General features: G+C 39.6%; 1 protein-coding gene across 1 annotated transcript in view; it reads left to right on the plus strand.

Moving 5' to 3' along the window:
* Positions 1–24,197, plus strand: part of garre1 (granule associated Rac and RHOG effector 1) — a 64,991-nt gene that overhangs the window by 22,164 nt on the left and 18,630 nt on the right. Inside the window, exons 2-7 of the mRNA XM_061964570.2 lie at positions 2,427–3,759; positions 13,947–14,159; positions 15,438–15,578; positions 16,519–16,614; positions 17,654–17,815; positions 17,901–18,059. Of these exons, the coding sequence (XP_061820554.2) occupies positions 3,247–3,759; positions 13,947–14,159; positions 15,438–15,578; positions 16,519–16,614; positions 17,654–17,815; positions 17,901–18,059 (1,284 nt within the window). The 5' untranslated portion in view covers positions 2,427–3,246. The remainder of the gene's footprint in view (positions 1–2,426; positions 3,760–13,946; positions 14,160–15,437; positions 15,579–16,518; positions 16,615–17,653; positions 17,816–17,900; positions 18,060–24,197) is intronic.

The raw sequence follows: 24,197 nt of genomic DNA on the forward strand, positions 1-24,197 counted from the left end.
CTGTTTTGCAGACTGATAGCGCCGCTGTGACGGAAACTGTTCATATAACAAAAATGTGTGATACCGTACGATTACTGTGATTCCAGCTATTCCACGACTTGTGGGAACGACAAACACATTTATAGTCCAGTACGGAAGACTAGCCATGTATGGCTTTTGTCTTTTTGAGTAAGACGATTGTGAGCACTGTTACAATGTGTCGCTCAGTGTCGTCCTGACAATGGCTCCTTGGAAAAAATTGTCATTTGCAGCTGCTCAACTTTGACACAGACTCACGCGGTCATCGTCTAGAAATGTGAAGCTTCAAGTCACAGCAGTTTTCTGCACAACTTAACTAATATTTTAATACAGAGTTCACCAGATGTAACGATAAACGGTATAATGATAAACCGCATTACCGCAATAAAACTTCCCAGGGTTAGTATTACCTTTCTAAATTAAAGCTATCGTGAAACTGTGATTAATAACACTTTTATAAACTCACGGCCCAGTGACACAGTTCATTTAGGAGAGAAGCAAGTTGGCACTAGCTAGCTTGGCTGCTTACATTAAAACAAGAGACATTAACGTCTTTCCCCATTGGAAAAACAACATTCCTCAATCTAAACCTATATAAACACATTACTGTCTGAGCAACTAACGCTGTGCTTTCGATAGATACTCGAGGAATATGACAACGGGAAGTACATTTGCGTGACGCCACAAAAAAACGGCCATTACGCGCAGGTTTTTCATTGTTATAAAAAAAACACAAACCTTTCCAAAATAAAAGAACAGAAAAATTACTGAAACACTCAAATGAAAATATGACTCTTAAATAGCTACGCCAATATTATTATATAACAGATTTAACTTATTCAATAAAAGTTAATTATAGGTATGTATGAGTACTTTTTTTTTATCATATTAAACAGTACCTTGATAATAATAACCGTGATCATTTGCGTGACAATAATCGTGAATTTAAATTTTCATTCCGTTACATACCTAGTATCATTGTAGTACCATTTTGGTCAACCGTTGGGAATAATATTAAATGGCTGATCTTAGCCAGTACCAGTTGACTAAATACGCCATGGCAACGTCTTTAACAGTTGAGAATACATGGCTAGACATGACATACAAAATAAACTCTCATGATTCCTCCACCATTTTATTAGGCTGTGGCTCAAGTCATTTTGTTTTCTATGCATCTCAAGAGCACATCAGAATTCACTTATGAATGCATTTTCTAAAAAAAAATTTTTAAAAAAAAAACACCGGTCTCTTTGCATTTGTTGAACAAACAGAATAGCTAGGCTGAAGGTGCACAATGAATATTGAATAGAAAAATATTGGGCAGGAATTATGACATCATACCGATAAACCCGATTACCTTTAAAACTAAATCAACACACTAATTAGGCAAGATTACTCTTACTGTGCTGTAGGTGGATTAGGGCAAGAAAATCAAGCACTTCTTTGTTCCTACCAATCATTGTAAACTCCTTCTCAGTTCACTGTAAACCAGTGCTTCCCAATTAGTAGTGCGGGGCCCCCTGGGGGTGCGCGGTGGGGTGGGTCTGAGAAGCAAGGGACTTCCAGTATTAGCGTCTTTTTTCATTCTTTGACAATACGAGGTTATGATGAATAAATACATATTGCCAGGTTCTCATTAGGATTTCAATTCAGGGGATGTTCGAACATTTTTTTTTTGGTCTCCCAGAGGGGGCGTGACAGAAAATAATTGAGAACCAATGACATACGTGAAAGACACTTTGTGCACAATCATTGATTCTGCGCTTAAGTTATTAGAGGTATTCTATAGTTGAGTTATTGAAGGTATATCAGGTTTTACATTCAAGTCTTTGTATTTACACAGAAATTCCCATCACCGAAAGGACCATGCATTACAAAAGGGGCATACCACAAAAAAAGTAAAAGCACTGCTGTAAACAAACATGGTGTTGATTGTGTGGGACTTTTTGGGTACTATTTGCACCAAATGTTCTGCAAACAATCCGCGAGAGGGAAAAAAATGATTGAGCTTCAAAGCATCAAGCCTTATAAGCCACCTGAAACGCCGGCAGCACTACAACTGTATTTTGACACACTGCATGCTAACATTTGCTTACGTTTGGATGTTGCACTCCACGGTCTGTTTTCTTGCTACTCTCAATCTCTCTGATAAAATGGGTCTCCTTTCCAATATAGAAACATGAAGAAGTCAATACTGGATCTTCTAAAGGAAGATCTGATGCCTGACTTTCACTGTTATGGTCCTCAAACGTAAACATATTTTCATGGACACCTTTTGTTTCACATTCATTTAGGATCATATGAGCTTCATGTTTTGATGCTGTTAAAGGCAGCTCAGTTTATGGCCGTGGCGTTGACGTGTTGATAACCTTCCCCTCTTCTTTGTCTCTGCCCTTTTCCTCTCTTAGGAAATGACCTAGAGGCCTTACAGATACATTTGTGCGCTTGCCACTTGTAATCTGCATCCGCAGAGAGCGGCGTCATTTGGAAGCACATTTCTTTCCGCGGCGAGTTCCACCTACCTCAGCCCGGCTCTCGGACGGGAAAAGCAGGAAGCCGGCAGTGGGAGGGGACACACGGAGCCGAGTTGGCCTTTTGAGAGGAGCATCTTGAGACGGACTGGATCCGTCTCTACCAGAGCCTGAGCCTCATCACCAGAATCAAGCATCTTTTTTTTTTTCCTTTTTTTTTTTTTTAACTTTTATAACCTTTTGCTCTTCATGCTGTTGACCAGTGTTTTGTTTTGCTCATTTTTGCTTTAAACCTGGGAAATTATTTTCTACTTTGATTAGTGAAGTGTGGTAGAGGTTTATATATGTACAAACACACGTTTATACTGTCGACTGTATGAAGAATGATCTTTTGCTCCATTCTGAAGGAAGGCTAATGCACTTTAAAGCTTGACTCTAGTACTGGTTTTAGCACTACTAGTTTGTTTGAGGCTGGAACAGGATCACGCTCCGCCTGACGGATTTGCAGCTGGGCTGCATGTAAGCACTTCACTTCGGCTCCCAAGCCTGCCTGGTTGCCCTCCGACCTCAGCCACTCCCGCTTTGGTCTCCATCTGACACACTGAGATGAGCCTCTGGCAGGCGAAATCCTTCAGCTGTCTTTTTACATGACCTGGACAGTTTCAGGACTGTGTTCAAAGTGATTTCAGCTGCAGTCGAGAGCACTTTGTGGGGAAGCCAAACAGAAACAGGATCTTCCGGTGCCGGTGCACCACCTATGTATTGTTGCAGTGCGCAGCAAAGTAAAATGGACTACAAGCGTCGCTTTTTGCTCGGCGGGTCCAAGCAGAAAGTACAACAGCACCAGCAGTACCAGATGCCTGAGTTGAGCCGCACCCTCAGCGCCTCCTTGGCCTCCTCTTGCTCGGCCTCTTCGCCCATGGGCATGCCCAGCGGCTGCCACCTGCCTCCCCCCTCATCCTCCTCCTCCTCCTCCGCCGCCACCACTGCGGTCGCAGACATCCAGCAAGGCATCTCCAAGTACCTGGACGCCCTCAATGTGTTCTGCCGGGCCAGCGCCTTCCTCACAGACCTGTTCAGCAGCGTGTTCAGGAACTCTCACTACTCCAAAGCAGCTATGCAACTGAAGGACGTGCAGGAACACGTCATGGAGGCGGCCAGCAGGCTGACGGCGGCCATCAAGCCGGAGATCGCCAAGATGCTCATGGAGCTGAGTGCGGGGGCCGCCAACTTCAAGGATCAGAATGACTTCAACCTGCAAGATGTTGAGGTACGTGCCCTCTGAAAATGAAGTTTTACTGCAGTCTATCCTTATACCGTTTATCGAATAAATTATTGTTATCCTGAGGACAACAATAATTTATTCACATTGGCTTTGATCTGTAATATATGGAATATATTTTTTTTTTAACTACTGAAAACTTAAGCTGTACAGGTGCCACATTTAATGTGCAGGCATTGTGCGTTTATGATAAAGTTGGGTGTCCTGGTCTGATCTTGATATCGGTCCGATATTAGCAGAAAAATTTGTCTCGGATTATATCAGCTTGAATCTAAAATCTCTGATGTAAGCGCTCTGATACAGGCGGTTCAGCGGCGTGTTTACTTGTGTAAAGTTCAACAGCCAGCTAACATATAAATGTCCTCCGATAAGCACCCAATGTTGGTATTTTATTGTATTTTAGTCAAGTTTTTTACAAAAGGTAAACATGGTAGGTTATAGGCTACAAGGAGCTAGCAGCTAAACACAAAATAGCTAGACATGCGGAATAAGTGTCCTTATAAAACACCACATTTGTCACTCTAAAGAAGTATCACATCGTTATAGTGGTAGTAACATCTTATGTATACACATACACAAAGTCTCCAAGGTCAGGAGCATATTATAAAGTATCCAGTAGCATCATTCAACTTACTTAGTCATGAGCCTGACTTAGAGAACAAAAAACAATTACCACTTTACTTCAACTTGGACAGTATTCAAGTCAAGTCTATTCCAGTTGGTGCGCGGTACCGCTGCTGCCCACTGCTCCCCTCACCTCCCAGGGGGTGAACAAGGGGATGGGTCAAATGCAGAGGACAAATTTTGCCACACCTAGTGTGTGTGTGACAATCATTGGTACTTTAACTTTAATAATAGATAGATGTGTAGTTTTATTTTAATACCGAACATTGTTCTTTCAATAATTCAATTTTGTTTAAGCCTTTTCTAACATGCCACAGTACAAAGTAATGATTCTTGCTGATATCGTATCAGATCAGTATTGGCAATACTAGTATTGTATCAGAAGTTTAAAAAAAGTTGTATCTGGGCAAGGCTGAGAAAAATGTTTGATTTAATCGATTATGGATCGATGTATTTTACATATATTTTAAATTTAGCAATATTTATTCACATGGTATAAAATTGACTATATTCCTTTATTTTTCATGTTCATCTCCGTTCATCACAGCACTCTTGTCAAGTGCGCCTGAAAAATTAAAAGCCCACTTCTGGCCTTCACAATAAAATCGCTGTGATAAGAGTGAGAAAAAATGCTTACATATTTACTGTTATTATTTTTGCACTGAATGAAAACATACCTTAATGTAATTTGCAGTGATGGTATAGTGCAATACAAGCACACTTTCACTTGCACTTCCTTTTTAATTTTAAAATAGACTTTTGAAACAGTCTTGATTATAGTTAATGTATAAAATGTTTGAAGTTGTTTGGTAATGAAAAAATAATAGTGTTTGTGTTTTTTAACAGAGTTGAGACATTTTCATTGTTTTAGTGCAGAGCGAAATTAATCAAATCATTATGAATTGATAAGCAGGTGGTCATTGCACCATTAATTGGAGCTTGGTCTTAGAATGGAGGCTGCTGCCTAAGAAAATCTGGTATTTTTTTCTGCACATCATGATTATTACACTGCTTCATTGTCAGCATTTCCTCGATGACAAAACATCTACTTGTTTACTTTTTAAAACCGAGTGTGTTCAGTCATCCCGAACCACAGGCTGCTGTTAAAAGCATGGCATCCTTAGTCATCACAATTCATTTTTAGCCTTCACGCATCTTCTAGCCTCGGCGCTAACATGCTATGATGCGTGGCTGCACTCTTGTCAGATGGCTGACTTGATGAATCAGTGTTTTCGAACTCGAGCTTCCGTCTGGTGTTAAGGTGGTGCGAGGACCTGAGGCTGACATGTGAAAAACACGTCGAATTCTACACAATCTTTACACTGCGCAGGATTCCAACCCCATGAAATTTGAACGTAACCTTTCATGTGTCTAACATCACCTTTTCCTATTTGCTTTGGCTCCTTTCAAACCATTCTGCGAAATTTACTTTCTGATGATGATGTAACAGTCGTGTTCCCAGAGCCTGTTTATGATCACCAAACAAGAGAAAACTCAATCATCTCTCTCACTTGTGTGCTTCATTTTTGAGAGAGGAGCGGTCGCTCTTGATGTTGTGGGTTTTCATGAGGCCATGAAGGAAAAATCCTTCCTCATGGACATGGTAGCACCTGTGACTCACGCATAGATAGATGAGTCGCAGACAGAATTGTTGAAAAAAAACAAGCTTTCCTACACATCTTGAAATAAAACCTGGAGCTGTGCCAGTTATTGGTCAGTCAGCGACAGTTGTCGGAGTTGTTGATCATTTTGTCTGTCAGTAGTAAATAGGCTAACCTAGCATGATGTTGCTATTAAAATGTGAGCGAAATGTTAGCACTGTAGCTCACATAGCTGTGCTAGTTTTGCTAATGTGTGTGTCCTCCTTTATGCGATGTTGTGACATGCAATGTGACATGGTGTATGTTTTGTTGGACAAGTGCAGAGTTGGAGTGTATATGTTAAAAAGGGGTTAAAGTGCCAATTTTGCCACATTTTTGTAAAAACAATTGTGGAAGATAAGCAATTGTTTGCTCACATTTCAGACAAAATGAGTATATCTTTCCTCTCTGCTGCTGAAAATCTGTCGCAGTTATCACCTAAGAGGGTGCTAAACTACTTTACCCAAGGCTACACTTACATTAAATTTGTGTTTCATATGGTAGGAAATTGTAATGTGAGTGTTGATGCAAAGTGTTGGTGCTCAATGCAGAACATTCAGTCGCCACATAGACTACACATTCAAATTTAACAGGAAAAATAGATTACTTTGGGTAAATTTGTTACTAACCCTAATTAACCTGATAGATATTATAGGAGAGAAGTTATGTAAAAAACAATGCATTTCTTCAGTTGGCATGTAACTACAAACATATGTTGCGTTGACAAAGCAAACATCTTCTACAATACCGGTAAGCTAGTTTTTGTTTACCATTCATAAAAAAACAATATATTTCTTCAGTAGGCCTATGGGTCGTCAACTATCAGTAAATTGTGTAATCCTTTGTATTTATGGACTTAAAGCTGCAACTATTGGATTACTGAACTAACCTTCAAACAGTCTTGTACTTGTTGATGTTCTTCACATTCAATTGAAAATGCTCACTTTGATCCAACAAAGACATTTCTCATATATTGTCTTCGGTTTTGGAAATGGGAACGTAATCTCTCTGGATATTGTGCATCCACATTACAAGTGCCCAATGCACACCTAAAGAAAAACATTTTTCTGAAATAAACGGCAAAAGCATGTATAGTTCTTGGAGACAGGCGTGGATAAACGCAGCTCTTTAGCATAAAAGCTACACACCCACTTAATTGTGTTCCCAGTAAGGCTTACTTGAGCTCTTTTAAACTATCTAATTCCTGCATGAAAGCTGTTTTTACTTACTTCTATTACACTATAGTGAGACTTTTGAGTCGTACTTAAGATGTGGGACGTTTTCACTTTGGCTGGGAACTGAAGCAGTGTGCAACAGGTGAGCTTTGCACTACAAACTGGCAATCTTGCAGCATTTTCAGTATTCTCATAATGCCCTGACATGTGTTTGGCAGTTGTGGTCCAAGAGACACAGGTCGAGAGAACTGCACCCACTGTGGATGTGGCTTTTTCCCAAAACAGGAAACACTTGCGCAGCACATGCGACTCTCTGTGGTCTCAGATATGCAAGCATGAATATTAGAGGAACCCCGAGTTGGTGAGATTTTCGACCGCAGGGCTTGGCACAAGTGTGCTGTCTGGCGATGGGCATAGAGGTACATTTGTTAAAGCCGGAAAGCAAACCTATGATACGTCTGATTCTTGACAGAGACTCTTATTGCTGTGGTTTAGTTGTTCTTACCTAATGTAATGTTTGCAAAGTGAATCATATGCGCACAAAAACATCGAGGTAACCCCAGAGGACTTTTGCCGTTACTTGTACTAGTGAATCCGTACGATCAACAACATTCTAACAGCATGCTAATTCAGGAAGTCCTTTCGCCACAGTGTATTTGTGACTGAAAAGGAGGTTTTCCTTTTTGTCTGCTCACAGCGGAAGAATGCAGTCTGGCAGCAGTTTGTACTATGAGGTCGTCAGAGAGAGAGAAAAAAATACAATTGTAAGACGAGGGAGTTGTGGTATGTGAGGCTTTCCTCCTTCCTTTTTTTGGTTTTCCTTTCTTTCCTTAACCCCCTGATATTTCAGGTCAAAGCTGCTTGCAAAGCAATCCCCACCGCACCCCGGCCCCCATGTCAAGTCAGCGTAGGGCTCCCTTGTGCTCAGAATCACTCCTTTTGTTAAATATGCATGTTTTACTTTTAAACTCTAAAAGAGGTAGTTGAAGACTATGGCTTTAAATGATCCGAAACCAAATATGAAGAATCTGCGGTAGTTGAAAGTTTAAGATTACTACACGGCTGCAGAACGCACTCCATTACTCAAGAATGTACTCAGTAATTTCGACAGCGTTTGTCAGGGAATCACATAGTAACTACAAAGGGATAAAATGCCAACTTCAGTGTGACATCATAATTGCTTGCACTAGTCAAGTTGCGCTACCACAAGCGTTGTGTGTGTGTGTGCGACAAAATGCCGATGCAGTTATGTGCTTGCTTATGTAAATGAATGTCAACTAGTGTTACCTGTGTGATAGTACGTTGTGTTCACTCCCATGACGCCTTAAAGTACCAGTAGAGTGGAAAAACAAGTTGCCTCTATATTGCAGCTCTAATCATATACATCTAATTTATGACACCAAAAGACTTACAACGTTCCCGAGTAAATAGATATGATCAAAATAGTGTCAATCTCACGGAGATTCCCGAGCCATTTTGAGAGATAAGGGGGAAGCCAGTCATGTGATCGGGTGATGTAAAAGTAGTAACAGCATATCCTGCAAATCATGCAGACTTTGTGGGAGCCAATAAAGATTACTTTGGGACACATGATGGCCCAGAAAATTATATTTTTGATCCTTAATATAAGGAGTTATGAGCTACAAGTTTTAGAAGCTCTGCTCAACAGATGCAGCTTTAGTGAAACACTAAGCATCATGTAGCGGTATTGCTAAGTGCTAAACAAAAAATATAAACATAATGAAATGATCACTTACTGTACAATGTCTGCTCTCACTGTGATGCTAACTGATAGGATGTCCATATCTTCCGGTCAAGATGACAAATTAATTTTAATCCACACGACGAAGGGTTTAAAAAGTTGTTGCAGACACTGTCTTTGGTTGTGTGCGTTTGTCTCCATCTCTGGGTATAAATTGAATGCCACAGATCAACAATTTGTAGATTCATGACTAAATCGAGAGGCATGATTTATAATCTAGAATTGAGAGGCAATGCAGTAGTAGTAGAACGGCAGCAAACAAGACATCGCCGGTTCAATGCTGCAGTGATGCATACGTTTCTTCTTCTTTACAGATTTACGGCAGTTTGCATTACTGCCATCTTCAGTTTCATTTTATAATTACATTTAAGTCTCTCCTTGAGTCCAGTGCAGCATAAACTATAGTTGGCTCTCGGTTATCAATGCTAAAAATACTTTGTCTGCGTTAGCGCTTACAACATTACTAATATTTGGTTAATATTCAGGTCACGAGATGTAAATAGAGTATTGTTTGCGACTTTTGGATGGTTATTTAGAGAGTTTTGTGGGCAAAATAGAGAGCCCCCATTGACTCCATTGTTATGTTAGCAAACTTTTTATGTATTATTTTATTTACCACTTAGAATGCATAAAAAAACATTAAAAAAAGACCTAAAGAGGTTCATTAGGTCTTAAAAAAATTATGCAATTTTTTATTCTTATAGTCAGGCCTGTGTGTTTACTCCGTACCTGAGGGTTTTGGCTTCAACTGTTGCCTTCAGTAAACAAACAGGTCTGGCTATAAGAACAACAAATTGCATATTGGAAAAAACATTTGTTCATGTCTTATATAGGGATTATGAACGATAGATAGACAGCACATCTCTTTCTACATGTCTTTGTAATGTTTGCGTATTTTATATGACTGATCTGCTACTATAGTCAGAGTGCAGAAGCGTTCCTCCAGTGATTTCAATCTCGAAAATAGCCGAAGGTATTTGGAGCGGAATAGTCAAAATGACTGACTGAATTTGTGGCATTTTGTGATGTTTAGACGGTATTATCACATACTTTGCGGATTGTAAAAACAATTGGACATGGTTTAATGGATACAATGAAACACAATTAAGCATACGAAGTCAACTGGTTTTTCCTCTCTACTGGTACTTTAAACGAGACCTATGATGATTCTAATCTACATTTATACACTTTTGTGGTTTAAATATGTATTGGATTTGATATTGTGTCAATTTTGCTCCATTGTCAAAATTGTAACCCGCAAAATGTTCGTGTATGGAGGCGTACGACCCCCGCCTTCTCTAATTACCAGAATTTTCTATTGAAAAGATACACTGTTTAATATGTTGTACGGTTACATCACTGTTACGTTAATACTAGGGCTGCAACTAACGATTAATTTGATAATCGATTAATCTGTCGATTATTACTTCGATTAATAATCTGATCAAAAAGACAAACTACATTTCTATCCTTTCCAGTATTTTATTGAAAAAAAACAGCAAACTGGCGCCATGTTCTTTCAACTTGCCAAATAAAACAAGGAAAATGTTACAAAAATGCACACTTTTGACACCCCTGCTATAGATAACAAATTAAATCGATAAATCTATCGATAAAAAGCAGAGCCTGACGACGCATGCGCATTTATCACAACTCTCTCGCTCTCTCTGTCACTGCCCCTCCCTCACCAATGCTGCTGCACGCACAATTTGTTGTGTTTTTAACCTTCTTAACCCTGAACATACATTGAAAATACACGCAACCCTAACTCAAAATGCCGGACATTTGAGGCATTTAAGAAACACCGCCCGACAGCCCCGCAAAAGAGGACATGTCCGGTGAAAAGAGAACGTATGGTCAGGACCTAGCCCGGTTTCACGTCCGGTGAAACCGGTCGCTGCTAGTCCTCTTTTGCTAGCATACTAGCAGCTAACGGGCTACGATAGACTGACCATACGTCCTCTTTTCACCGGACATGTCCTCTTTTGCGGAGCTGTCAGGGCGGAGTTTCTTAAATGCCTCAAATGTCCGGCATTTTGAGTATTGTTTACACAACGTGCAGTACGCTACTTAAAATGTCCGTGTGGAAACTCGTTCGGCACACCTCCGCACCAAAACGAAACCCCCGTACCGAAACTGTTCGATACAAATACACGTACCGTTACACCCCTATTATTTTGATTATTGTTTCTCAGCTGTTTGTAAATGTCGCAGTTTATGAATAAAAGTTTTTTTTTAAATGCTATGCATGCGCATAGCATAGATCCAACAAATCGATGACTAAATTAATCACCAACTATTTTTATAATCGATTTTAATCGATTTAATCGATTAGTTGTTGCAGCCCTAGTTAATACATACAGGAAATAATGGAAATGTAGGTTCTCCCCCCACCCCCGGAAATTGTAAGGTCCCAGATACCTTTGCAAAATGTAAAATTAATTAATAATTCAAAGTCTTTAAATGAAAAACTATAAAAGCCAACCACTCTTGAGGAAGTAGAGCAGCCATCTGCTAACGATAAAAGTTGCTCTCGAGCTGCATGCATCTGCATGTCTTTCCTGGAGTCACAGCAGTAATAGTGCAGGTGTTCTCACAAAATCTTCGGGATAAAAATGTAGATGGCTTCATGATTTGCCTTATTTGGGCTAAAGAGGCCTGTGCTGCCCTGGCTGTGTAGTTTTTTTTCTCCCCCCTTTCTTTCTTCCTCATATTTTCCACGGCTCTTTAGGATACGCCGCAACCAATCACATGTGTTCTCCATTATCTGTAGCTGTGTCATGTTTTTTTGTTGTTGCTGCACATGGATTCGTAACATTTGCATGTAGTCCTGTTGGCTTGTACGCTCAAGCTGTTAGAATGATGACATACATGTGCATCCTATCTGTGGCTGCATGAAAGAAATCAAAGCCTGATTTTTTTTTTTTGTACTCTTATTTGGCGCGCACATTTTATTCCCAGGGAATGCATTTAAGGGAAAACATTACGTATATGCAGCAAGTATTGGATAAAATAATACAAGATGAGTGTTGCTGTATTCAAGATGTGCCATATATAATTGGTGAAGATTGTCACATTTGGATGTGCGCCTCTGATTCAAAAAAAAGTATTGGCAGCTTGTGTGTGTAGAAGGGGGTGAAGGGATATATAGCAGGAGGTTGCCTGCAGCCACAGCAAATCAGAGACTCGTGTTTTTATGGGGTTTTTTTGCATCTGGGGTTGGCATGTAACAATATGAAAATTCCCTATCATGATTATTGTGAACAAAGTTATCAGGTTATCATTACTATCGTGGTATTGTTGAATGTGCTCAGAAAGTACTTATACACTGTAAACTAAATTAAATAGACTTGTTAAAAAATCTACTATTTAGCATGTTCTGTGTTTCTTATGCTTCACTGATAGTGTTTTAGTCTTAGTATTTTGTCTCTTTTATGGGCTAAGCTTTTATTGTTTCAAATATTGGTTTGTACTGTAGTACTTTTAAGATGTATTTAAATAAAGTGCGTAACAAATACATTATTATATATGTATATTATACATATATACGTTTAGATTAGGTAATGGTCTTTCTTGATGGGGAAACACGTTAGTATTTCTTGTTTTCATGTTAGCATTTAAGCTAGCAAGCTGACACGAGTCAGTCAGTGAATTTACCAAACTGCAGTTATCAATCACAGTTTTTCAATAATTTCAATTTTACTAACCGTCGGGAGTTTTACAGAGCTTATCATTGCATACCCTGTCTAGGGTAATCTGAAAAGAGGCATTAATTGGCGCATTTACTGTTATTTGCGATTGTGTTGGCTGCTCCTTCAGGCAATGGCAAAGGCAAAAAAGCAAGTTCATAAATCAGCAACGTGCATTTTATTGTATACTTTATAGGGTATTTACTCATAAAACAAGTTTAGTATAGTTTGTACTTTAGTATACTTCTCAGTGCAGTTGACATACAAACATGCACATTCTCATGGGTTATGTATCTCAAATATATGTATACATACTTATGTGTATGTATGTATATATATATATATATATATATATATATATATATATATATATATATATATATATATATATATATATATCGATCATGTATATATGTGTGTATATGTATATATATATGTGTGTATATGTGTATATATATATATATATATGTATATGTATATATTTCCAGTTTCTTCTGTTCAGATAAATATTTTTGCTTTACTAGTTACGCGGGCCCCGCCTACTATCCTTGCGTTTTGTCTAACTAAACATAACTGTGACCTGTGGCCCCCTTCAGAAGTGAGTCAACTTGTCTCTGGTCTTTTACTACCCTGAGATATTTTCAGCAGCTACGTGAAAAAGAAAAGCTGTCACCGTGGGTAACTGGAGGGTGTCCTGTTTCTTGTTTTCCGATAGTGGGACAACAAAATAGGCTTAAAGTGGCGACCGTCCTCGCAACAATTAATAGCGGCATTAAAAAGACTTGTTGTCAAGGTGTCTGCATACAATTTGGATCATAAAATCTTTTAATTTTGACCTCCAACAAATACATACGGTACATGCCCCAGATTGTACAACATGCATTAAGTATTGGTAAATGAATTCCTGTGAATTCCACAGCTGGAGTGTAAAATGAGCATACAGCAGGAACAGGTCAAAAAGTAAACATGACTTCATAAAAAATGGAATGAAAGAGTAAAAAATACAGGGAAAGTAGGAACAATAACACCATAGTAACACACAGCACACCAAACAATTACAATACAATATATGCATTTTTCAGCATTTACAATGATGTGGTATAAAGTCTTATTGTTGTGGGGAGAAGTGACTCCTGTCCTTTCTGCACTGTGAATATAACGGTATGTTGCGAAGAAGCTACTCCAATAAATAGCTAATTACTTTTCTTTCCTGATGTGTTTCTGCGCTCCGCAAAGCATCCGACAGCCTCATTTTGCAAGCTAATTTTGCCGTTCTTCCTTCCAGGTACTGGGTCGGTGCTTCCTGACAGTGATGCAGGTCCACTTCCAGTTCCTGTCGCAGACCCTGCAGAAGGTCCAGCCCGTGGCCCAGTCCTGCCTAGCAGAGGCCCTGGCTCAGGCCCAGGAGCGCTCCGCCAACACCCGCTCCCAAAGCGCCGAAATGGGGCCACTAACTGAGCTGGAGGAAGCCTCCCGCTTGTGGAAAGGTGCAGCGGAGGTATGTTGTTGTAATCTATATTCCACTTCCTCCATGACCATATAAAGGAGTGGCTCTCAGTAATGCTCTGCTAATTTGGCCCATTTAAGGGCTTGATTGTATTTATTGAAGGCTGTTTATGTTGACGCTCATTAAACTGCCAGACATATGTGGTTGTCAACATAATCAAAACCAAAAGTATTGACTTATGACTTTTGGTAGGGCATGTGACTTCTACCCCAAATTTAGTTTTGAATTATTAAAAAAATGTTTGATCAGTTATAACCAGACAGAAGAAACACATGATGGCAGTGTAACAAATTATTTACAATTAAATATTCAAATTATTTTGTTATTCCTTTTATGCAATATTCATAATAGTCATTTATTTTATTTTATATATATTTATTTTAATTATCAATTTTTAAATCGGCTTCATGTTCCTGAATTTGTAAACAATAACAAACTACCAAAAATGGGTTTTGTGTCAATAGAAATATTGATTTAATCATTGAAGTAGCAACCATATACTAATACTGTACTTGGTATTGTTAGTGTTGATATTTGTAACAAACTGCCCATCCCTGTTAATATTCAGCGCTCAGGCTTTGTGGTTAGCTTAATTAAAACATTTTTAAATATATATATATATATATATATATATATATATATATATATATATATATATATATATATATATATCCTCCTACGCTCCAATGCGTTGAGGACGCCTGCTGTCAAATTTGACAAACAGCTAGAATGTGTCAACAAAATGCATTTTCACGATATGACGATAGTATTAAAAGCTCTATTGTCGTCCAGATTTATATAATTGTGTATAGTCTTTATCGTGCCACCCTAACATGGACATAAAGGGCCTCATTTTTTCATGTTTCGTAAAAATGACCCTTTCTTCGGTTCTCACATTTCATGTCGACAAAGGTGGTCGTCCATGTATGTCGACAACTGCTATTGCAGTACTTTTTACTAGCAAAAAAAATATGGTGCATGATGACATCAACAAGCTGTCGACACAGTACGATGTAGTATGATTGGTCTGCTGTGCTGTGGTGTGGTTTGTAGTCAGGCCTGGCTTAGAGGCGTTTTATATGGAGAGACATTGCCAGGAATCCCACTCATGTTTCAGCTATCTAAAAAAGTTACAGATTCTGAGAATGTCTCAGATTGCAAATTAACCTTTTGTAAACAAATCTCATGTATTAGTCAAGCATAAAAGCTACAAATAGTTTATGCAGTGCACCAGTCAAAACTTGATTCTGAATATTGCCACACACCCAGGCCACGTCGAGACTGCGAGAGAGGGGTCGTGACGGCTGCCTGGCAGGCCTTCAGGTTCAGCAGCTCTTCTGCTCTCACAACACCAACATCCCAGAACACCAGCTGAAGGAGCTCAACATGAAGATAGACAACGCCTTACAGGTAATAATCAAGAGATGAGTGTCTTGTTTAAGTGCACATTTATCGAGGTTAATTTGTGTCTTTATTACAAAAGGTTTTTTGGACACTGAATTTATGTATTATGTATTTTTTTTAAATGTTGTGATCCAAAATTTTTGAATAAAATTATGCTCACAATTTCATTTACATTTTTTTTTTTTTTGTTAGATTTGTGTGTTTAGAAATTAATCCAGCCATCCATTTTCTACCGCCCCTTTCGGGGGTGCAGGGGGGATGGATCCCATCCCAGTGCACTCGGTGGAAAGGCAGGATACACCCTGGACAAGTCGCCACCCCATAGCAGGCAGTTTCTTAAAGTACAGCGTTTTAAAATTCAGTTTGTAAAAATTCAATGAAAAAAAAAAATTGTAAAAAATGAAAAAATCAGTGTGAAAATAATTCAGTGCAGAAAAAATTGGTGCATAAAAATTCAGTGTAAAAAAGTTCAGTGCAGAAAAATTTAGTCTTAAAAAAGTCAGCGTATAAAAATTCATAGTAAAAAAATTGAGTGCAGAAATATTTGTTGCTTCAAAACTCAAGACCCACTTTCGACAAATAAAGACAGAAGCACCTCATTGGCTGTTTTTTCTGCACTGAATTTTTTATTCACTGATTTTTTCACACAAAATTTTACACACTGAATTTTAAAACACTGTATTTTAACAAACATAGTTTAAAAAATGTTTTGAAAAAATTTGTCCACATAATTTGATGTAAAAACAAATTCAGTCCACAAAATTCCAAAGCAAAAAAATTGTTACATAAATTCAGTGTCAAAAAAAAGGTTTCGTAATTAAGACAAATTAACCTCCATATACCTACCAGAATAGGACGGTTTTATTTTTTTCAACAATTCTATTTATTTTTCAGTCGTTTGCCATTGTTGAAGATGTATTAACGTGTTCCCCTGTGCCCTCTGCAGGCATACAGGGCAGCGCTGGAGAGTCTGGGTCACAGCGAGTACGCGCTGAAGGCGGGTTTCCACCTTAACCCCAAATGTGTGGAGACAGCCTTACAGGTGAGCCATCTCTCACAAGTGGACACTGTAGCTCAGGTGTGTCTACAGGGTTATTTTTGGCCCGCTGCTCATTTTAAGAGCCATATTTTTATTTGGAATGATTGAATATGTTACCGTCTTCAATTTGAATTTGTAAAAGTGTTTAAAAGATTGTATTAATAAAGATCAGTTCAGTGTTCACTTGGCTTCATTTCCGGTTCATATGAAGAGGTCGCTTCCTGTTCTTGACACCTCGTCTGTGGTAATAACTTTGTTTATAAAGCCCAACTCTGTCTGTGTCGTATTCCTTTGAATATATATTGATCACTCTGTGCTAAGACAGCACAGCCTGTAGGTTCAATGTACACAATTGAATATCTTAATTACTTAGACAACAATGTGTTTTTATAAGTTTATATTGGGGTATGTTGTATTTTAATGAGGAAAAACGTTAATGTGTCTCGTATTCATGTAAGCATTTATAATAAGCTAGTGCTCGTCAGTCCGTTAGTTTATCAAAGTGTGGTTATCACTCATGTTTTTTTGCTAATTTTAATTTGAATCGGTAATACTAACTGTGGAGACGGTTAGTATGTGGTTATCATTATTACCGTTTATCGTTACATCCCTAATAGACATAAATTTGATTTGTTTTATTGTGTATAATGCACATAATGTATACTGGATGGTATACTACTCAGTGGCCTAGTGGTTAGTATCCGCCCTGAGATCGGTAGGTTGTGAGTTCAAACCCCGGCTGAGTCATACCAAAGACTATAAAAATGGGACCCATTACCTCCCTGCTTGGCACTTAGCACCAAGGGTTGGAATTGGGGGTTAAATCACCAAAAATTATTCCCGGGCGCGGCACCGCTGCTGCCCACTGCTCCCCTCACCTCCAAGAGGGTGAACAAGGGGATGGGTCAAATGCAGAGGACAAATTTCACCACACCTAGTTGTGTGTGTGTGTGTGTGTGTGACAATCATTGGGACTTTGACTTTGACTTTAACTTTAACTGGTTAAAGCTAAAATGTTTTTCGTTTTCTGTTGTGGTCACAGAGCTGCTGCAGTGAGGCGGAGGCGCAGCAGGCGGGTAGGATGCAGACCACCTCCCAGCCCATCCAGTGCGAGCTGCCCACCATCCCCGTGCAGATCGGCTCGCACTTCCTCAAAGGAGTTTCCTTCAACGAGTCGGCGGCCGAGAACCTCAAACTGAAAATGGTATGGCCGCTTCTTCCCTATCGTCCTGAAAGTTCGAATTGCCTCTGTAAATGACAAAAAAAAAACATTTGCCGTGTCCTCTCAGCAAACGATGCTGCAGCTCATTAAGGAGGCACTGGGCCAAAACGGGGTTACCACAAGAGACGACTCCCCTGTCACCGAGGTGCTCAACCAAGTGTGTCCGTCTAGCTGGAGAGGAGCCTGCAAGACTGCTGTACAGCTGCTGTTTGCTCAGGCTGGCCTGGTGAGTACACAATGGCTGCAGCCTCGTTTGCACCAGAAAATAGTAGCACATTTTTGTGGTTCGCGCATGCTTTCATTATACAGGGGAGACCCTCAGAGCTGGATTAGTTCAGTAGCCAGAACTCAAAGTGAACTTAAAAAAATAAATCTGCAAATATATGGTCCAAAACCAGAATGCCCAACGTGCGAATTAGGGGATCGTTTGCAGCCTGCAACTCACTTTTTATTGTCCCTCGGCATATTCTAAAAATAAAACTTAAATATGGCCCGCTTCAGAACATAGCACAGAAGGCTCCACACCGAAAAAAGGTTATAAAAATTTTAGCGTAGCACAGCATTTGTTGTGTGGGTTACGTCACAGCTCCCTGAAATTAACAGCATTGATATTTATCAAAATCTTTGTATTGTTTCTGTGAGCTCTGAAGCCGAAATGGTATTTCTTTTGCTAAAATATAATTGTGGGAATTTTCAAATGTACTGTTTTTATAAAAAATAGTAATGCTTATTATTATTATTTAGGATGTTTCCCTAAAAATGTATCAAGGCCAAAAGAGACCCATCCATTTTCTCTAACGCTTATCCTCACTGGGGTCACGGCCTGGGTAAGCTGGAGCCTATCCCAGCTGACTTCAGGCGAGAAGCGGGGTTCACCCACCCAGCACTGTTTGTCAGCCAATCGCAGGGCACATATAAACCAGCAACCATTCACACATATTTTTGGAATGTGTGTGGAAGCCGGTGTACCAGGAGAAAACACGCACGGTCAAAACATGAACAGAACATGCAAACTTGACACCAATCCATCTCTCCTGACTGTGCAGCCTTCATACTAACCACAAGGTCCAAAGAAGACCTTTTCAAAATATATGCTTGGTTGCTATTTGTGTAAAAAAGGGACTTTTTTGGTGTTATTTAACGAACAAGTATCAACATTTGAAGTTTTTGATGATTCATGAAGCATTTTTTGTTGTTTTTATAACCAGTCGTGTAATAAACCCTTTACGTACTGTGTGTTGGATTTGTTTTAGCCACCATCAGTGGTAATTATGCCTATGAAGCATCACAAATTCCAAGGCCAAGACGTCCTGCATATCATGCGAGTGCCTAAGCATGCTTCACGAGAGCAGGATTACCTTAGCACCTTGGCTTTTTCTATTATTTTTTTTTACGACAAGCAAGACAAGCGAAATATACACGAGAAGTGGCTTTCAAATCAGTACAACTCCTGTGTAGGGATGTAACAATGAACGATAGTACGGATCTGAGTTGGTAAAAACGACGTTACAATAAAACTGCGTTACTTTTACTAGTACTAGTACTGCATACGTTACAACGCCATTACCGATGCGTTTGATGTTATGTGGCAAGCTACTTTTGATGATGTTGTATGTCAAATAGGGTCTGGTTTACACTGCCAGTCAATTCCATTTTTTTTGCCCATATGCAACCTGTATCGGATTTTTTCATGTCAGTGGGAACAGTGCAATTCCAAATTTTTTATGTGAAATTATTTTTCGTATGTGAAAAAAATATATATATGCGATGCTTTCTCCCTCCGGTCGCATTCATCCGACCAGAACGTCATCAAAAAGCGATATGCGTCATAATTATTCACCAAAATAGACGGATAGAAAATAAATAGTTGACAACGGAGTAGAAAAGAGGTAAAAATAAGATGTTTTAGGAACTCGCGTGAAAGTTCCACCGCTCCTGTGTCCGACTGCTCGCCTACACACACACTCTTCAAGCAGACATCAAAGTAAAATATCCCGTAAAACTGCCAGAGCCAAAATACTTTCTTCTTCATCTTCTACACGTAATAATTTGGTTCAGAAAATGTTGACTTTGCACAAAAACCTTGAAATTGCTACAAATGTGCTAGTACTGAGACCAATTAGAGCTGAAGCAATTTGACTTCTCCAAACACTGCAGTACTTGCGACGTCAGGCCGTCATGTCCGCATGCGGGGCAGATTGCATTCACATTTGAAATCGCATTATTTTTGTAATGTGAACGGCCACTAAAAAGATGGGATTTGACAAAAAAAATCCGAATGGGACATACTTTATTGACTCCTTCAGGAGAGTTCCCTCAGGAAAATTTTAATCATCCGACCCTGCAGTGCGAATGTAGCCTAAGATAGCGTCAGAATCGCAGCCATTTCAAAGCAGAAAATAACTTTTTACGTACGAAAGCAACAAAAACATCACCACACTAAAATTAACTTCATATTGATTAGGAAGTGGCAACATCACACAGCAAACAACATGATAGGCACATACTACTACTACTATTACTACTACTACTACTATGAGGGAATAATGAACAACAAATCAATGATTAAAGTGACAGGCTTTCAATCCCACAATACTTCATTTGTGGACAAGGAGACTACAGCCATTGAAGCACATTCAATCTCTTTATTAACGAGGGCTAACACAATCAAGTGAAAATATTCAAAATGCCCCTGCTAAGCTAACAGACACAGCTAAGCTAAAATTATGCTCTCTGTGCGCACTCCCAATGACGTCACATGTCATTTGGCAACAGGCTTCGCCTTTTAAATAGTTAACATACACGAGGGCTGGGCGATATTGGCTTTTATTAATATCTCGATATTTTTAGGCCATATCGCGATATACGATATATATCTCGATATTTTGCCTTAGCCTTGAATGAACACTTGATGCATATAATAGGGCGCATTAAAGGAGTCATACTATTATTATTTTTCTAAATTGAAAACACTTCCTTGTGGTTTACATAACATGTAATGGTGGTTCTCTGGTCAAAATGTTGCATAGATGATGTTTATGGGGCCATGTCCTTCGCTATGTAATAAGTTACTGCGGACGTTATCTCCTTGTGTCTGTGACTATGTTTTTCATATGGTGTTGATCTGTAAATGGAAGACGTCAGGCTCATTTGTCAGTGCAGGTTGTTTCGGCATTTTTTTGGGTGTGGCACCGGCCGAAGATGTTAACGTGCGGAGTTTCAAGCACTCTTCATTCTCTCGCGGGTGACTTTTTAAATGAAAGAACAAATTAGGAGTGCTGCTACCAATGTTCCCTCTAACTGTTCATGTGTCTGAGCAAACACAAAAACTCCCTGAGCATTCAGTGAACATCACACGTGGCAATACCAGCAGCACACCTGTCTCAAACCAATCTTTTATAATAACACTCAAATGAGAGGAGTCATTTTCATGAGATTATTTTGTAATATTAGTGATTTGGCCCACTTGTAATGAAAATAAAAGAAATCTTGGATTAGTATTGTACAATATGTCTGGGTGGGGGTCCTGCTTTGGAAATCATTTGTACCCCTTTCAGAGATCACATTTAGTTCCCCTTAAACATCCTCATGTTGCACAATGAAATGTAAGCATAGGATGAAGTGTGCATTCCTGTAACTTTCTCTAGTAACAGCATTCCATGATTAATATAAGTAAATTAACATTAATAATGACAGTAAAATAAGCACACATATGACTGAGGAGTCATAGTGTAACTTTGTGTGGTGTTTGAGTTGTCCGACTTTTTGTGTGGCCATAAACGCACCAGTGGCTTAGTGGTATGTGTGTTGGTGACAGATGGCAAGTTGGTTTTGGCCTGGTTTGTACGGCAGAAAATGACTACTTTTTCGAGATAGAAGTTTTTTACTCATGTTTTTGGTGTGGTTATGGCCGAATATAAACAGTTTTGCTCAATAAAGTGATCTATATAATTCCTGTCCTCGAAGCATCTCGATAGACGTTACAATAATTGAACGGTGTTCAATTGAACAGTGTTGGGGTCGCTTGTTGTCACTGTCACTCAGAGTTACATTGCAAAATTACACAGAATAAATGTGTTTATTTTGTTTAGAATTCAGATGGGATTTGATTTGGTGCGCGGCATATATTTGCTGTGCACAGAGGACGCTTGAGCAGTGCGCAATTGCGCAGGCGCGCACCTTAGAGGGAACGTTGGCTGCTACCTTTTGTAGCAACGCTTCTGCTGCATACTTTGCATATTACTGTTGTCTGCTGAATATCTTCCCGCTTGAAGCCAAACTACCGCCAGATGATGGACCCCGTGCTGCTTTTTTTGGGCATTAATTGTTCTTCCTCCATTTGTGATCAGTTTCGCATCTTCTCTTGTATTGTCACTCGCACCACTCCGCTTGTACCACCTGCCTCAGCTAACGTTAGCCATGTTGCTACCTCTCTGCTGGGCAGGGCGTATGACGCTACACGCGCGACAGTATGTGACGTCTGTAAGAAGGTGCCCTTGTTTTACGTCTCTGTGAGAAAGAGAGACTCGAAAGAGTGAGAAACGCCTGTAGTGTAATGCCCGCAGCTAAAAGCAAGTGCTTGAGAACGTATACTCTAATATCACGATATAATCATTTTCTATCTCGCACAGAGGCAAACCCGCGATATATATCGACTATATCGATATATCGCCCAGCCCTAACATACACACATTGCTCTCATAATGATAATTGGGATGATTTGGATCATAACTGTGATATTAAATGTTCATATCGTACATCTCTTCTCCTGTGTCACCCTACCTATCATAGTGCCTGACTTCTTTTTACGCTTGTGCGGCAATTAATTGGTGAGGTGTCATCACTGTGGGCTTTTTGTTTTGGAACCAAAGCTCTTCGTGGCTTCATGTTGTCCTGTTAACAGAGATTAATTTATTTAAATGAGTGTGATTCATCCTAACAAGTAGCACACCTTCCTGGAAAGGATTCTGACTTCTGAGAGTCCTACGGGGAGGTCTTAACAATGCTAGTCCTGAATGTGGGGGAGGTCCTCTTAGTTGGCCTGGAGGCATCCCAGAGGTGTAAACCAACACCCCTGAGACACAAGAGAGAAAGAAATGCTCCTTATACATCTGGATGAAGGATGGGCTCGAATGGGTGGACACTTAGTTTATAAAAAAAAAAGAAAGGGGAATATCTTCACAGAGTATCACTAGCATGTTTATACTGCAGTGTTCATTTCCTCTCTGTGGTCTGATGTGTGTGTTCCCATGCCAGCTTGTTGTAAAACAATCTGAGGATGATGGATGGGCCGTGTCTCTCCTTATCTACCCACAGAACCTTTTAAAAACACGAGAACAGACACACACATGGCTCGTTGTCATGCTGCAGTCATACACCGCCGCCTTCCTAGAAAAACACTGTTTATTTTGAGTTCCTGGAAGAAACCCTCCATGGTGTTCCTCTTTGTCTTCCTGTCTTCGCTAACCCATGTGTCAGCATGGAATCCTCATAAGGGGATCTTGCAGTTTCCGTGGATACACCTGCCCCCCCCCAACCCTCCCATAACAATGGGCTAAACTTCCTGCAGTGCAGGAAATAGACTCCTCCCACATTCTCTCTCTCTCCCCGACCCAGCTGTAAAGGTTTCCAAAGGTAAGAAGTTGTTTGTTGTCGCCGACTCATTTGGATATCCCCATTTAGCACACCTTTTTTTCGCTGGGACATTTAAATAACGATCATTGTGTTGTCCTAGTCTGAGAAATTATGAACGAACAAAATTCCTGTGTGGAATGCCACTCATTGGTCACTTTAATAGGTACATTTGTACAATACAATAGTGACACGTAATAGATATGTCAATAAATGTTTATTGCATCTTAATTCACACGATGTTCAAGCAGCTTGAGCGTAGTATTCAAACAAGTGAGAGTGAGTCTAGAATTTCAGCAGAAAATGCCGAACTACTGTTTTGTTCTTGGGGTTTCCAATCGTTCAAATAGAGGCTAATGGGGGACCAGGGGTCCCCAAACTACGGATACGGCCCACCAGCGTCCAAAATCCAGCCCGCGGGAAGTCCCAAGTTAAAAAAATTATTTCTAATTTTTATTTATTATTTTTTTAATTCTTATTTTTTATTATTTCCAAGCATATTGCTAGGTATTGTGGCCAAACAGCTCAATTGTTGTTTCATCTGTCATCACATGGACTAAGATAAGACCTTCTGGAGGAAAGTTCCGTGGTCGGATGAAGCTAAAATTGAGCTGTTTGGCCACAATACCCAGCATTTTATTTGGAGGAGAAAAGGTGAGGCCTTTAATCCCAGGAACACCATCCCTACCGTCAAGCATGGAGGTGGTAGTGTTATGCTCTGGGCCTGTTTTGC

The sequence above is a fragment of the Nerophis lumbriciformis genome, linkage group LG06 (assembly GCF_033978685.3).
Source record: "Nerophis lumbriciformis linkage group LG06, RoL_Nlum_v2.1, whole genome shotgun sequence".
In the NCBI taxonomy this organism is placed as follows: domain Eukaryota; kingdom Metazoa; phylum Chordata; class Actinopteri; order Syngnathiformes; family Syngnathidae; genus Nerophis; species Nerophis lumbriciformis.